The sequence below is a fragment of the Vicugna pacos genome, chromosome X, assembly GCF_048564905.1.
Source record: "Vicugna pacos chromosome X, VicPac4, whole genome shotgun sequence".
Taxonomy (NCBI): domain Eukaryota; kingdom Metazoa; phylum Chordata; class Mammalia; order Artiodactyla; family Camelidae; genus Vicugna; species Vicugna pacos.
In genome coordinates, this window is record NC_133023.1 from 55,811,625 (window position 1) to 55,829,269 (window position 17,645).

The window sequence follows — 17,645 nt, forward strand, 5'->3', positions numbered from 1 at the left end:
TGATTATAAAAGTTAGCAGTATCAGTCATATAAACTAGTATTGATTTAATCAACTAATGAATAATTATGATTAATAATGTTTTGGCTCTCCTTATATTGTATTATAATTATTATTATGGGTTATTATATTAATTTGGATTTTATGATTATCTCTCCAGCCTCACACCTCACCTCCCCCATCTTTTCCTTTCCTTTTATTGCTACATACTCTTGCCACCCCCACCCCAACTGCCTCCACCAGCTTTCTCACTCTCTCCCTGGAAAATTCTCTCCCCATCTCTGCTTCCTCCAGCCCATTTTCGTATTGCTAAGTCCTTTTCTGTATCCACTCAGGGATGGATTCTCTGGGGAAGCCTTCTCAGACCCTCCTCTACCCCTAGACCACTGTAGATGCCTCTTCTTTGGGCCCCCTAAGCACCCCATACTTTCCTTCGCAAAGCCTCCATCACAGCATGCTTGTAAACATTTACTTATCAAAATCCTGGAGGTAGGCTGTCAACATGGCGAGGTGCTCTGTGTGTTTTTCACCACTATATCCCAAGCTCTTAGCATTGTTGGGCACATTGTAGTTGTCCAGTAAATGTTTGCTGAATGAACAAAGGACCATCCTGGCAGCCATCCTCCCCCTCCTCTGCTTCCCTCCTCCGCCTCCCTTTACCAGATCCAAGGCCCTGAGCCAAACCTCTTCAAAGCCAAAAGCTGTTAACTGAATACAGAATCAGACTGAACCCAAGCGGGTGGGTTGACCACCTGGTCACTGCAAGAACTTTCTGTCTCTGCCCTAAAGGTATTTCTGACTTGTAGTTCCTAAACCTCACACTCCCTGTGGACTTCGTGAAGGTGTAGGTGGTAGTGGAGGGGGGTGATTGAGGGCAAGTGGATTCACCTCCGCTGAACTTTATTTTTGTCGTCTATAAAATGATGAATGAGGCCCACTTTGGTGGCAGGGTCACCATGGAGATTCACTGAGGTGACACACGGAGGTGCTTCGGAAACTGGGAAGGGCTGCATGTAACACTTGATGAAGATCAAACACAGAAAATGGGTCACTCTTTGGCTCAGTTCTTTTCAAGACCCCATGTAGACAAGGGATCTCTTCTTTATACAGCATTATCTCTAGCAATCCAGTTATAATTGATTGACATTATCACTTTCTTTATGTTTGGCAGATTCCCAGCCTGTGGCAACTTACTGGTCACCATAGAGACCTGAGAAGCGCTCCTTGTCTCATTGGTACCAATATTTACAAACCAACCCATAAAGTGGATTATTTTGAACATGGCTGACCTCATCTATTCAATGTAGATTGTATTAGTTCCAATTTCAGGTGACATTTTCTGACCTCGTCCCCTTAAGCACAAGCAAAAACTGTGGCTTTTTTTTTTTTTGAAAGTGAAGAAGTACAAGGTGTGCTTGGGGAATAGTAAGGGAATAAATCAGATGGAGGGAAGTGTTTGTAGGGGGAACCACAGGGTAGACTTCTCATTCATTAATTCTTTCATTCCTCACCCACATGTGCCAGTTACTGGGCAAGATACCAGGATACAGCAGTGAGCAAGATTAGCCTTAAAGACTTCGCAGTCTCCTGGAGGAGACAGACAATTAAATAGACATTTGGAATACACTGCGGTAAATTCCATGATGGGAAGAATAGGGAAATGGTGGACTGTGGGCCCCTAATCTTTGAGGTTCCCCAGAGGAAGCAAAATCTCAGCTGAGACTGGAAGGATGGGTGAGAGTCAGCCGGAAAAAAATAGGGGGAGGGGAATGCAGGAGAATGGAGTGAAAAAAAAAAATGTTCCTCGAAGAAAAAATCCAAAGAGAGACAAGAAGAGGGTAAATCTGAGGGCCTAAAATAGAAAATCGTGAACTATGGGAATAGAAGCACTGTGGGGAGAGCGGAGGGATAGGAAAAGGATGTGTTCTACTTGGGACATGCTGAGGAGACATCCAAGATGAGCTGTCCAGGTGGCAGGTGATTTTGCAGGCCTGATGTACAATAAAGACGTCGCGGTGGGGAGGGTGTAGCTTACTGGTAGAGTGCATGCTTAGCATGCATGAGGTCCTGGGTTCAATCCTCAAAACCTCCAATAAATAGATAAATAAACAAAATCCCCACAACAAACAAAAAGAAAAGTCACGGGGAAAAGAGACCTGGGAGCTGGCAGCTAGTATGTTGTCCTTTATTGGGAAAATAGGACCACGTTGGGGAGGGCTTGCAAGCATAGCAAGCCATTTGGACCTGATTCTACAGACTGCCTTGGAACAAGAGGTTTTTGAAGAGGAAGTGATACATTTCAAAGTGGGCTCTCATGTGTGGAGGGTAGACTAGGGTGGGAGCAAAGGAAGTCACCTGTGGCGGGGGTGGCTGAAGGGATGGAGGGCACACGTGAGGGGTCCTGAAGAGGCACATTCAACAGGACCAAGGCAGCCAAGTGGGCTTCAGAGTATGATACAGTGCTGTACTTGTCAAAGCCAACTGTTAAATTTTCAGGAATTTTCTGAGACACTTGTAAAAAATAACCATTGTTAAAAATGTAAAGGAGGGGAGGTGAGGGGCTGGGAGGGGAAGCAGAGGGGCAGCAGGTGGAAGCAGAGGGTCCAGGGAAGGTGGGGAGGAGGATGGGAGGGAGGGTATAGCTCAGTGGTAGAGTGCTTAGCATGCACTACTAGGTCCTGGGTTCAATCCCCAGTTACTTCCTCTAAAAAATAAATAAATAAATAAACCTAGTTGCCTCCCCCCAAAAAAGAATAAATAAAATAAAAAGAAACTGCCACTTAAAAATTTTTTTAAATGTGACATTTTAAAAAAAAGATTAAAAAACATGTAAAAGGGGGGAGGGGCAGGATTGAGGTATGGGATTAAGAGATACAAACTACTATGTATAAAATAAATCAGCAACAAAGATATATTGCACAGTACAGGAAAATATTATTTTGTAATAACTTGGAGTATAATCTGCAAAAAGATTGAATCACTATATTGTACACCTGAAACATAATATTGTAAATCAACTATACTACTTCAATCAAAAAAATTAAAAATGTAAAAATATATCATACTTAAAATATTTCTAAATGTTAATATATAAACCTATAATTATGTAAATTATATTAAATACAAAGGTAATAAATAAATACTAAAAACTCACTTCCTAATTATTTTACTACATTTTACTATTATCTACAGCCTTGAGGTTATTTGCGCCTGTTGTACACTCACAGTGGAGATGCTATATAACACCGTCCTCCTGCGAATTTCTTCCCAGCTGCCTGTTGATGGTGGTAGCTTGAAATTGACCGTGGAAATTGGTAAACACTACAAATCAGGACTTTGATTAATTGTTTTGTTGATTGTCTAGAATTAAGAAAGTGTTGGAGAAAATGTTAAAATGCTGATTAAACTTAAAAGTATGTTGTATCTTGTAGCCACTACATTGTAAATAGCACACAAAAAAATTAAGGAAAACATTCTCTCAGTATTCAAAAACTATTATGTGATTCAGTAAAGAAGTTGTTCATGTCCCTAACAAACAAGGGAAATTCTAACCGATGTCTTGGTTGTTTCACTTTTGTCTTATTTGTTAATGCAAACAAAAATGTCAACCAACACTCTTGTCAGAACTACATTTCTTTGTCAATTGCAACCATAATGATAGGTTGATACAGATACAAGAGTTTGGCAAAAATCAATGAAAACATTCTGTGAGAATCAACTGGCTATATGGAATTCAGAATAAAGAGTCTGGCCTAAAGAGTCTGGCCTATTTTATTATTATTTACAAATTGTGTTACATATCCTTTGTATTAGTAAAATTTACAATAAACCATATATATATATATATATATATATATATATCCAGAGAGCTGGATGTTACACATTTACCAGCACACCACTGATTATACATGGTTACCATTGCTAGAAAAGCTAAAAAAAAATACGAGCATATCCCTAGGAAAGTCTCTGGAATAAACTGAAATGTTCTTGGCTCTTGGGAAGTTTCTTCTTTCTGTAATTAATATTAAAGGCTGTTTGTTGTCTCTTGGGAATACTTTGTGTTATTATTATATATTGGCCAAACAGTATCATATCCTCAGAAGTCGAATTGGTAGAGAAAAAAAAAATGACCCATAAACTCCTGCCTGAGCAAATCAAATGTTTTCAGTTTTCATTTTCTCTTTGGGCTTTGGGATTGATCTTTGTGTTTGGGGCATTTTCCCAGCCCGACAACATCCCCTGATTCAGGATGGATAAGTCCTCCCCGAAAAGATAGCATCTCTCTTGGGCATCTAGCTTACACCTAAGGTAAGATGGAAATTAACTCCTTGAGCATAGCCCTGGAGAGTCAGCACTCTCTTGGCACCAGGAACCCAAGGTCATGATGTCTACAGCTTACTTTCAAAGGGTTCAAAAAATAGGTATGGGGTGTGTGTGTACATGTCTACACAGAGAAATAAAGCAAATATGGCAAAATGTTAATTATTATTTTTTAATTTTATTTTTTTGTGGGGGGAGGTAATTAGGTTTATTTGTTTATTTATTCTTAGAGGAGTTACTGGGATTGAAACCAGGATCTCAGCAGTCTAAGCCTGTGCTCTACCACCTGACCTATATACCCTCCTCACTAATTTATTTATTTTTTGTTAATGGAAGTACTTGGATTGAACTCAAGACCTTGTGCATGTTCAGGATGACACCTGCACTCCAATGTTCATAGCAGCACTATTTACAATAGCCAAGACATGGAACCAGCCTAAATGTCCATCAATAGGTGACTGGATAAAGAAGGTGTGGTATATTTATACAATGGAATACTACTCAGCCATAAAAACCGACAACATAACGCCATTTGCAGCAACATGGATGCTCCTGGAGAATGTCATTCTAAGTGAAGCAAGCCAGAAAGAGAAAGAAAAATACCATATGAGATCGCTCATATGTGGAATCTAAAGACTCATGGACAGAGAATACAGACTTGTGTTTACCAGGAGGGTAGAGGGTGGGAAGGGATAGACTGGGATTTCAAAATTGTAGAATAGATAAACAAGATTACACTGTATAGCACAGGGAAATATACACAAAATGTTATGATAAATCACAGAGAAAAAAATGTGACAATGAGTGTGTATATGTCCATGAATGACTGAAAAATTGTGCTGAACACTGGAATTTGACACAACATTGTAAAATGATTATAAATCAATAAAAAAATGTTAAAAAAAGAAAAGAAAAATAAAGACCTTGTGCATGTTAAGTATGTGCGCTACCTCTGAGCTATACCCACCCCCTTGAAAATTGTAAGATTTTGTATGGTACTAATTCCCTTCGTTAATATATAATTCTTAGATGGGAACTTCTAGGGGGAAGGGAGTTTTATCACCTTCCTGTTACCTCTTGAGGGAATGCTTAGTTTTGGGTTTTTTTTTTGAGGTACTGGGGATTGAACCCAAGATCTCAAGCATGTGTTCTACCAACTGAGCTATACCCCAACCCCCCAAATGTTAAAATATTAATTACTGAATCTAGCTGGTGTCTGTATAGGTGATCACTGTACTACTCTTTCGGCTTTTCCTGTATATTTGAAAAAGTTTGTAATATAAACCAGCTATATAAAAAAGAGTCAGTGTAAGGTGCTAAGTTCCTCTCTTGTTCAAGAAACAGCAGGAGACCAGTGTGGCTGGTACAGATTGATCCAGAGGAGAGTAATAGGAGATGAGGTCAGAGGCCAGATTGTGGGGGGCCTCGTGATGACTGTGGCTTTTAATCTAACTGAGAAGGGAGCCATTTGGGGCCTCTGAGCAGAGGAGGGACCTGAGCTGATTTACACACTTTAAACAGGGTTGCTCTGGCTGCTGGGTTGAGATTGTAGGGGGGAAAGGATGGAAGCTAGACCAGTCAGGTGTTAATGCTGTAATTATAATGTAGGAAAGAGTTGTTGGTGGCTCAGGCCAGGGTGGTAGCAATGCAGATGAGAAGTGGTCTGATAATTTTGCGGGGAGGAGGGAGGGCAGAAACTGTATTATTTAGCTCTGTTCCTTTATGAGTTTCTTGTGAAAAATATCAAACATATACAGAAGTGTTGTGACTGGTGTGATGAACACCGGGGACCTGTCACCCAGCTTCAACATTATTAGGACATGGTCAATCTTGTTTCATTGATAAATCCTCACCCGCTAGATTATTTTCAAGTAAATTCCAGACTGCTTGTCATTTGTTCAGCAACTCCTTCAGAGTATGTAGTTCTGCAAGATAAGGACTCCGTGATTATCACAGAAAAAATTATCAATCATTTCTAAATATAACCAAATATGGATTCTGGATATACTTTGAAGGTGGAGCCAACAGAATTTTCTAATAAAATTGTGTGGAACACAAGAAAAGGAGACGAATAAGGACATGTCCAAAGCACTTAGCCCGAGGGGAAAGACAGAGTTCAGTGGTAGAGCATATGCTTAGCATGCAAGAGATCCTGGGTTCAATCCCCAGTACCTCCATTAGAAAAAAAAAGTGGAGCCAAGTGCTTGGCCTGAGTAACCCATAAGATGGAATCCACCATGACATGCTACGGGAAAGATTATGGAGGGAGCCGACTGGCCCGGGTCAGGGTCAGTGAGGGCGGAAATCCCTCTTTCTGTAACATCTAGTTTAGCAACAATAACACAGGATTTGGATCTCATGAACCATAAAGTTCTACACAAGTCCTAGCTGTTTTGTATTCTTGTTCTCATTTAAATCTCTGGACTACACCGTGAGGCCCACCCTCCTGAAGGCACAAAGGAAGTAAACCAAACCCAATAAAGTGCTGCTTGCTTCAGTGAGTTTTATCTCAGGACGTTTTGCCTGCCTCTCTGCTGAGATGATCTCTAAGGTTCTCTCCAGCTCTTAAGATTTTTATGAATCAAAGTGGAAGCCTTAAAAAGGCTACAGAGATGAAAGCCACATTATTTGGAAACTGTAGTTCATTCCAGTGATACAGGCTGCTTTGGGTAAGTCTCCAGGTACAACCTGGTATGAGGGTGGAAATTCTTCCCCACACTGTAGTTGCTAATAAAAAAAAATCCTATGCTAGTTTTTTTTTCCTGTGTTAGTTTAACAAATAAATTTAAAAAACAAAATAAATTGAAAATAGTGCTTTAAAAACTTCTGGTGATGTGAGGAGACTGCAGTCAAACACACCAATTCCCCAGTTGTACAAGATGGCTGGCCAATTAGCATCTAGGAAACCACTGCACTTTTGGAAAGAACCAGTTTGGAGGCCTCTTACCCTCCACATTCACTTTGGTTCTTTAGCTAAAATTCAAATCATTTCCATCATCTGCTGAGACAGAAGAAACCTAGAAAGATGCAAAGTGCAGCTACAGTTGCAGCAGGCAGGGTGGCAGCAAGACAATCTGCCAGCATTCAGGGACCCCTGCACCTGACCTTTCACTGTCTCCCCTGCCTGTTTCTCAAGGGGCACCATGAAGATTACTTCTGATCTGGCCCCTCATCAGAACTGCCTTTCTGGGCAAGCTCCATTTTTGGCAAGAGAACCAGGCTGAAGCAATGTGTATGGCAAGCCCACTTTCACACCCCTCTCCCACTGGATTTGGCTGGACCCAGTTCTTGCAGAAAGTCCCCTTCTTCTGCTTAAGCAAAGGTCCTGAGGCCCCAGCCAGTTGTGTTTTTGTCTGCAATATGGAAGGCAGAGATGTCCTGAGTGTCCAAACCTAGGCTTGGAAGACTCTTGGGCATGCCTCCTCTTATAGCTGAGTTCAGATGTTGCTCAGTTCTTTGGTAAAAACCAGTGTTCTACAGCTTCTGACTTCCAGCCCAAGACCCGGTCAGGGGTAGAGATGCTGCCCCAAGCCACAGCTCCTCAGTATGCTTCCTCCTCACCCACTGAACACCAGCCCTGACCACTAGACATGCCCAATTAAACATGCAGTAACTTTACACAGGTTCATACCTCAGATGGAAGATATGTTTTTCACCCCAAATCCTGTCACTGTGGGATGATTTAGTAAGCTTGAGTGGTCTGCAGCAAGTAAAGATGTTAAATGAAGAGGATGGTTAAGATCTATAGGGCAGTGGTTCTTAACACAGGGCATTCTTGCTCCCTTGTGGCGATCCAGTAATGTCTGAAGTCATTTTTTGGCTATCACAGGGTATGTTGGGGCGGGGGGAGTATAGCTCAAGCTGCATGCTTAGCATGCGCAAGGTCCTGGATTCAAACCCCAGTACCGCCTCCAAATATAAATAAACCCAATCACCCCCGTCTCATAAAAAGGAAAAAAAAGGTATGCTGTAACATCTAGTGGGCAGATGCCAAGGATGCTGCCCAACATCCCATGATATACACAGGACTGCCACCCACAAGTTACCTGGTCCAATAGTATGTATGAAGGTTGAGAAATCCTGCTATAGGCCAAGGCGGTTTAGGTTTTCAGCGGGCAGGCATTTTGTAGGGGAACAGGAAGAGCTGGCTGATATAAGGCAGACTAATTGATAATTTCAGAAGGGACCCAGGGCTTTAAATGAGCAACAGGTCTAAAAGCTGGCCCCTTGCAACAGGGGCACCCCTTCTTGAGACTGGCAACATTGTCTTGCAGTTCTGAGGGAGTTGAGGACTGATTGCAGTGGCAGCTGGAGAAATGACACAGGATAGAGAACTAACTCCAAGCAAGTGCATCACTTTCCCACATTAAGAGCCCATTCATTTATAATGACCTGTATCTGCAGCTGGAGACTTTCATCCTGCCACTTGGCAAGCTGGGCACAGGAGTAGGAAACAAACAGATGAGCCAGGCTTATGGATGGGGTAATGCAATAATGACCAGAGAATGGAAGGCACTGATTTTTTTAAGCTAAGAGAACTTAACAGGGTAGATGAGTTCCCAGCCCAGTAAGGGGGCTTGACAGTATGGGCTCCCCAGGTTCTCTCCAGTCCCGGGTTACCTGCTACTTCTTTCTTGCCAAGTTTGATGTGTTCTTCCTCCTGCCACCACCCCAGTCCAGTCTATAGGAGACGCAGGAAGAGCCACGTCACAGAACCCCTAAGCACGTCTGAAAATTCAATCCACTTTCCATGTTACAAAGTAAAAAGGAAACTAAATCAAAGCAAACAACAAAAACCCAAACCGCGATAGAGGGGCTATCAATTATTCGGTTTTATCTTTAATTAAAGTAAAAGATTTAATTCCAATCCTGTCACCTAGGGATCATTTTATCCACTGCTCTGTTTGGCCGCCAGTCTCTTGTCTCTCTCCTCAGCAATGGTAAGGCGGATACCCTTTCCACGGGGAAGAGAGATCCATGGTTTGTTGCCCTGGAGGAGAAAACAAAGAGAATCAAAACCTGCTACACACCAACTCCGTCAATAGGTCAGCACATGCTATATTTGTCATCTTATTCAGAGAACAGAGAAGCCCCGTTTGTGAAAGCACTCAGCAACAGCCAGGCAGTCTAAGCCACTTAGATGCTGGTTTGTCAGAAATATCCGCTCCTTGGGATGCTGGGGCCATTCTATTAAACTTGCTGCCCACATATGTAGATGTCAACTACAACACCCTTCATAACTAGCCTTAGAAGAACTGAAGTAGTGCCCAACGCCAGGTATTAGTTTCCAAAAACAACAAAACCAAAAAACTCCAAAGGCACAATTTAAAGAACCTAACTATATATAAGGTATGTTCATCCCGTTACTGGCACTTTTCCCCAACCCAGGTGATCTGGTCAACCACTGATTCTGTGATACTGGGGTACAGGATTGCCCCAGGCCTGCTCTGTGTGAGCCCTATCCCAGGAGGCTCTACTTTATGTTCATAGAGCCAGCAGGAGCCAGCTGCTGCAATTCCACTGCGTTTACAGGTTTCTCTGGACTAGAGAAGGGAATCCCAGACTTACTTTGCCAATAACGAAAATATTGGACAGCCGGGTGGCAAAGCTGTTGCCGTTGGCATCTTTCACGTGAACTACATCAAAAGAACCAGGATGTCTCTCTCTGTTGGTGATGACACCAATTCTCCCCAGGTTGGCACCTCCAGTCACCATACATAGGTTACCTAGGTGGGAAGGAAGAAACAATCTTCTCAGAGCAAAGCACTGTGCCCAGTGTAATCAATGACAGACAGTTCTGAAACATTTACTTCTACAGATCTGTTGTTATCCAAGCTAGAACTCTCAGGGTCCTCTTAAAATTTGCCCTGTCCTTACTGCACAGCTAATAAATGTAAACTTCAACACACCCACCTTGCCCAGACTACTGCTGTGCCTTCAAGGCACAGTTCTAGGCTACTCTGCTCTAATAGACTGGGGATGATGACAGCATTACCAAGGGATGTATCACAGTTAGGCCAGTCTGCTTTCTGGCCAGACTTCCCTGCCCAGCCCTCAAGCCATTTCCACAGATGGGCAGGGCGGGGTAGGGGCTTTTGAGTCATCTAGAGCAGGCCTGGGAATGCTGTCTTATGCCAGACCTCATCTCTTCCACACACAATATTCTGAGCACTTGGGCCTCTGGAAGTCAAAATACTATACGCCTGGGCACTGAAGCAGATACATTCTCCAGTAATTTGTTTTTACTCTCCACCCAAATGTAAACCCATTCAGTTTCTCACACCTCCCCACTGAAGCCATTCTTAGCTGACTTCCCTCTCCACAATTCAGAACATATTCCTCTAACCCTTACTGCCACCAGAAAGCCATGCTGAAACAAGACACCTTAAGGCTTTACACATGCCCTAAACAATTTCTTAAAACTAAGAGCTGCCGCCTTCCCAATCCCTGACTTCATCAAGATATCTAGCTTTGGTTGCTAATTAGATGCACATCAGACTCACCTAGAGCTCTCAAAAATAAAAACACCCCACCCAAAACCCTGTACCCAGACCCTGTGCAAGTCATAACAATTAAAAGGGAAACACTAACAGCTTACAACTCAGCTTTAAAGAGAATGCCCAAGCAGCAGAGGCTGCTTACCAGTGTCGAATTTGATGAAATCAGTAATCTTGCCAGTCTCCAAGTCAATCTGAATGGTGTCATTCACCTTGATGAGGGGATCAGGGTAGCGGATGGTGCGTGCATCATGGGTCACCAGATGAGGGATTCCTTTTGTGCCCACAAAGATCTTTCTTACTTTGCACAACTTGTACTAGGAACACACAAGGGTTAGCCACATTAGTCTAGCTCACATGCACTACGCTTGAGTACATTAAACAGTTCTTTCAGAGCCAAAAGTCACCAGCTGAAAAATGCAACCAGTAGCTAAAGGTACCAGCCCTACACGGGAGCAGCCTGTTTCCTAAACTGCAGCTGAATAATGGTGTCCTATTTCCCCTATACTCCACAAACTTATGTTGCACATTGCTCCTTTCTAGGTTAGTCTTATTTCCTATTATGTATTTTCTTTGTAGCACTGCATCACCCCAAGGTTCAAGTTCAAGGCACTGAAGGCCCCACAACCTCAAACTCCCAGAATTCTTCCCTCCAACTCACCCAGATAACAAGTGCCTCTTAATGCCCTCTATATCACAATTGAGTTTTGTCTCACAAACTGCAATTGTATATTACCAGTTTGTCTAATCAACAAATATTTCACAAAGCATTTCAATTTTGGAATTTCACTCCCTAAGACATGCTTTAAGTAAAATCAAATCACCTCAATGCCATTGGACATGCCCTCCAGCCTGCAGATAACAAGGCAGCTAAGGAAATTAGGAGCTGAATCACCTAATTGAATTAACCTTCATTTACAGCCAATGCTTCAAGAAGCCATGAACTTTTACATAAAACCATCACAACAAACTGGATTAAATAATCAATGTCTGTAACCTTTTTTGGAGCTATTTCAAACTAGTGCCCCAAGGTTTATCAGTCCCCTCCATTAATACCTTTCCCCTCCCCAGAGTAAAGGGCCAATTGTATTGAACTAGATATTGGCTTCCTGGTCCTTTATTCTTAAAGGACCCATACTTCAGATACTCCTGAAAACTAGGCAAACAGATGTCACTGCTCAGCTACAATCCATTTCTGCCACGAAAAAAGAAAAAACACAATCTGTTGATGTCCACTTCAAATGAGGGTCAACTATCAGATATGCAGCAATGCACTGCCACACAGCTATTAGCAAGACTTTTAATTACATGGCACAAAACTGTACACACGACAGAACCACACCAAATTGTTATCCAATTGTCAACCGGCTATTTCCATGTATAAGATTCTAAGTCATCTTAATCTACCTACCTCACCACAATGGACCAGCCCATGTGCTTAACTCAGCTCTAAGTTAGAATCAAGGTACTTTACTAAATGAAGGCCCAGCCTGCTTGCAACACTCACCTTGGCTTCCTCAGGTGTAATACGATGGACAGCAAAGCGACCTTTGGTATCATAGATCAGGCGGAAATTCTCTCCAGTCTTGTCAATGCTGATGACATCTGATATCAAACAGCAATATGAAGGTTACTATAGTGACCCCCACTACCCCACCATGAACACTAACAATATCAATATAAGGAGGAAAAAAACCCGTATGTTTCCCATTTCGAATACCAAAAATGATTCCCAAGATCCATGATGGCTAGTCAGTCTTTAATATTCCAAGACCCTGTTTTTGTGACATGAAAAACTTAAAGTGAGTTGGAAATTTGGTTTTGAGAAATGATCCATTATTATTCCATGATTATTTGCAGCCTCACAGTATGTAAGTAAAACTCTTGAGGGGGAAGGTCATGCTTTATTTGTCTGAAACTGATAAAAGCCCACCACTATTTAATACAACTATTTTAGAGGGAGGTAAAACAATCACAAGGAGCCACCATCAAGTGCCCACCATTAACCACTTACCCATAAAACCAGCAGGATAGGTTATATCAGTGCGAACCTTGCCATCAATCTTAATGAAACGCTGCATGCAAATCTTTTTTACTTCATCACCTGTTAAGGCATACTTAAGTCTGTTCCTTAGGAAAATGATGAGGGGGAGACATTCCCTCAGCTTGTGGGGACCAGTAGATGGACGAGGAGCCTGTAAAATTATAACTATTGTTGGGATTCACTCCAATCACCTCTCAAGTCCTGAGATCCACCAGACTATCATCCCCCAATTTGGGTAGACAAGAGGTTTACAAGCCTACAAAACTATTCTAGACCTTAAAGTCTTACAACATTTTCCCCTTTCAGAGGACCAGGCCTGTTAAGAACATTTGAAGTCTTGCCTTCATCTAAGTGTGGTATGTGCGACAAATGACACAATTATCATGCAAGAGTGAGGTGGGGTGTAGTCAGCACAGGGCATTCAAGAACAGAGGAAGTAAAGAAAGAATATGCTTTCCTTACCCCTGGCCCCCAGATGATTTATGGGAGGCACTGCAGGAAACTTTTGGATACAGTAATCAGGGATGCCTGACACATTAAAGCACAGTATAAAGTATGTACCTTAAGTACTTCGATACTTAATATATAAAACATGCTTACAATAAAATGATACTTACAAACACACCGGTCAGTTTATCCAGCATCCAATGCTTTGGAGCTGCTACACGCTTCAGGTGCTTCTTGGGACCACGAGCCTGAAGGGGTTTTAGGGTTTTAATGCTGTTAAACAGTTTCAAGTCTTTCCAAGAACAGCTTACAAGAAAGTTTGTTTCCTCTCCAGCAAAATGTAGACAATGTTAAAAAGCACAAGGCCGTGATAAAAGGCAGAGAAGCAAATGCATATACAGTATGCAGCAAATACCATAGGTTCCATAAACTGCAACCAACTTTCTCATTGTAGAAACATTAATTGATTACTGTATCTCGGAACAGTATGTAGTTACTAAGTATTTCCATGTTACTGCTTAAAAGTGTATCTGCTTCTAAAGGTTTTTTCTAGGACACTATGTTGGTGAAATGGCCAGGGGCTAGACCTCGTGGCACACAGAAAGAGAAATGGACCAGCACCCAGCCCGTGCTTCTACTTACCCAAAAGAAAAATTCTCAAAGTATAACTGGCTAGTTTTTAAGTGTTTGATGCGAGATCTTATCTGACCTCAGCACAATCACGTGCCAATAGCTGCTTCCTCGAACTCTAAAGAGATCACTTTTCAACTCAAAATGCGGAAGAAAGCCTTAATGCCGTACACTGCTGCTTACTGGCCACACTACATAGTCAGGCCGTGCCAAAGACGCGGCGGAAAAACCTTTTCCCCGCCCGCCCCGGGCCCTACGTCTGTCCTACGGACCCACCCGGGGCTCCGGCCTGGGAAGTCAGCCGCTCTTCCCAGGGCGGCAGGATGCGTGGCCGGGTGTGGCCAGCCGGGGGCCGAGGCCTTCCCGCCAACGACATAGATTTTCCCCCCCAGGCCGGGCGCCGACTTTCGCCCTCGCCCTCAAGCCCACCGGGGCCCACTCCTCAAGCCACACTCCCTTCGCCTCCGCCCAACCATCCACTACGGGAACCCCGAAGCCCTGGGCAGCCCCGACCCTCGGAGGATGGAAGCTGATGAGTCCCAAGAGCTCCCAAAGAAGCTGCCTTACCATGGCTGCGCTAGGCACGAAAAGAGGACCGCCTTCTTCCGGCGCGGCGAGAAAAAGAGGCTCGGCGCCTGCGCGCGCCGAAACCTTGGACGCTCCGCCCTAATCCGCCCTTTCTCAACGCTCTGGGAGGCTATCTTGCCACCTGCTGGTGGGAGGTCAGAGGTCCGGGGCTTGGGAAACGCCACCGAAAGAGAGGTGTCTTTCAAGAGTGATTTCCTCCCTCCCTTTTCCCGACCTACTTGCCTCCAGTACTTGCTGAGCGCCTCTGGGGTGCCTGATTCTGTTAGGTGCTGGACGCACAAAGATGAGTTAGACAAGTTCCCTACCTTTGAGGAGAGAGCAAAGTGAGGCTAAGTCCCACATACACATGCTTATATAATCAATAGAATACATTTAAATGAATATTTAACATTATTTCTTAAATATATTTTGCACAAGGAACTATATTCAATATTGTAATAACCTATAATGGAAAAGAATCTGAAGATGAATATCGACATATGGATGACTGAATCACTTTGCTGTATACCTGGAACTAACACAACATTGTAAATCAACTGTACTCCAAAAAAAAATTTTTTTTGTCTGTCTCTTCTTCTGAGTTCCCTCAATCCAGCTACCTCTCTCATACCTCAAGTTGGGAAGAACCGGCATTTTTTCCCCTCTCGCTTCTCTGCAGATTGCCAAGGGAGTGGAGTGGAGGGGGTGGGAGGGTAGGATCTCTGCTTGAAGTTTGGCACCCTGTCCCTCGATTTCTGTACAGTGGACTTGGCACTTATCATGAAGTCTCACGGAAGAGAAAGGACATAAGAGACCATTGGGTTGTCTAACTAAAACTTTGATCTGATCATGTTATTTCCCTACTTTGGAACTGCCTTTTGCTCCTGCCTGGCCCCTCGGTTCCCTTTGCCAGTCACCTGCTATCTACTGCCCCCAGACACCCATTGCTCCCTTACCCTACCCCAAACCTCAAAACTTAATGTGCTCCAAGGTGTTACTGCTCTGAGAAAGCTGCCACAGAAGCCTCCTGTGGACTTGATCCCTCAGCTTGGAACTGCCATGGAGAGCCCATCCCCTCCCTGGGCACCCAGTTGCACTTGTCAGCCTGAGAGATGCATACAGCTCAGGTTCCTCTGGCTCTCTGAGCCCCGGGTCCCCTCACATTCTTCTGCCCCAGAGTCCTCCATTCAAACTCGATGACAACCCTTCGCACGTTGGGTTATAATGACTAGTTTCCTTGTCTGTCCTCAATTAGACTCTGAACATCTCCATGATGCCCTAATTTACCCTTTGCCCTAATTTACCCTTTACCACCTAACAGAGAGCTTACTGCTGTGTCCAGCCCTTGGAAAATGGTTGTTGAATGAACAAATTAAGTCAACATCCCACTTATTGTGCCAAGTGTCACCAGAGTATCCCTGAGAGCATCCTCCCTGTGCCTGAACTCCCCCCATCATGGGGTCAAGCTCCTAACTCAGGAGGTTCCGTCTTATATGTCTGTCTCTGCCCTTCACTTCACCCCGAGGTAGTCGGTAGAGGAGCAAGAGAGAAAAAAAATGTTGGCTCTTTTCAACTAGATAGTATTAACTAGGAGGGCAGGGACTCCTCTCTGTCTAAAACTAAGTCCGTAGTAAAGCATGCTAGATTTGCAGATACAATCTACTGTATATAAAATAGATCAACAATAAGGTCTTACTGTATAGCATGGGGAACTATATTCAATATCTTGTAATAGCCTATAATGAGAAAGACTATGAATAGGAGATATATATATATCAGGATGAGAACAGGAATAGGAACAAATGAATACAGATGATTTGTTTAGGGGATCTAGGGCAGTATATATATATATTATGTATAAATATATATATATATATATATATATATATATATATATATATATATATATATATATATAACTGAATCACTATGCCGTACACCAGAAATTAACACAACATTGTAAACTGACTATATTTCAATTAAAAAAGGGAAAAAAAGATTATTGGAAAGAAGAGGCAATTGATTGGAGGTGGGGATTAGAGACAGAGTGAAGGTGATGAGACAATGGAGGGTGCATTCTGAGGTTTTCAGTCTGAGGGCACTGGGAAGATGGTGGTGCAGCTAATAGACGTGATGTGAGTTCATTTGAGAGTGAGGAATGACGTGGGACTTCCAGCTGGAGAGGAGGGAGAAATAGCTGGTTAGAGCTGCAATCTTACTTGGGTTCACACAGCTAGTTGGAGGTGGTGCAAAGAGGCAGGTCTTTTGCCTCCCAGGTCTGTAGTTTGTTTTTGTACCACAGCCTGTCAAAGGGCTTGACAGAATCAAAGCACCTTTTTTCAGCATATTTTTTTCTCTGTCAATTTGTATTTAGGCAAAAATGACATTCTAATAACAATAAAGGGAATTTGGAAAGTGCTAAGAAAATCACACACAGTACTGCCCTAGATCCCCCAAACACATCATCTGTATTCATTTGTTCCCGTTCCTGTTCTCATCCTGATCAGTTTGTGTGCATGCATACTTTTACATAATTTTAATCTTAGCATACAGACCATTTTCTAGTCTGCTTTTATTTGATTATAAACACTTTCTGAGTTGCTACATAATCTTCATAGTGAGTATTTTAACAGCTACACCATATTCCATTAAATAGATGTCCCCTAATTAATAAGGGTTCTTTCTTATTGAAAATTCAGGGTTTGTTTTTTCCTTTGAGCTTTTTCTTTCTTATGAATGTTGCCACAGTGAACAGTTTCCTTCATAGGGCCTTTTTTTTTTTCCTGCAGTGGAATGATTTCCTCAGAATAAATCTATTCCTTCACCCAACATTTATTGAGTGGCTACTCTGTGTCAAGCTCTGTATTATAAGCCAGGGAAACCGAGATGATTAATATCTAGTTCCTGCTCTCAAGGAATTCACATTACAATGGGAAAAGGCAGGCTGGGAGGAGGGGACAGAAAGCCTGGGGAAGCTCATCAGGGAAAAGATGGTGGTGAAGCAGTTTGGAACACAGAGGGCTGTTAAATCTTAAGAATTTGGACTTTAGCCTGTAGGTAGACAATGGGGAGCCGTTGAAAGATTTTAAAGAAGACGGGATTGGCTTTGTGCTTTAGAAAGATAACTCCAACTGCTCCCTAT

General features: G+C 42.7%; 1 protein-coding gene across 1 annotated transcript; it reads right to left on the reverse strand.

Annotated features, from left to right (window-relative positions):
- Window positions 1-9,135: 9,135 nt before the first annotated feature.
- RPS4X (ribosomal protein S4 X-linked) lies at window positions 9,136-13,596 on the reverse strand. Its single transcript, XM_006218464.4, has 6 exons — window positions 13,477-13,596; window positions 12,830-13,010; window positions 12,323-12,420; window positions 10,961-11,132; window positions 9,887-10,044; window positions 9,136-9,308 (listed from the first exon to the last, which is right to left on the reverse strand). The coding sequence occupies exons 1-6, from the start codon at window positions 13,501-13,503 to the stop codon at window positions 9,207-9,209; spliced, it is 738 nt and encodes a 245-aa protein (XP_006218526.2). The 5' UTR covers window positions 13,504-13,596; the 3' UTR covers window positions 9,136-9,206.
- Between the last annotated feature and the right edge of the window lie 4,049 nt (window positions 13,597-17,645).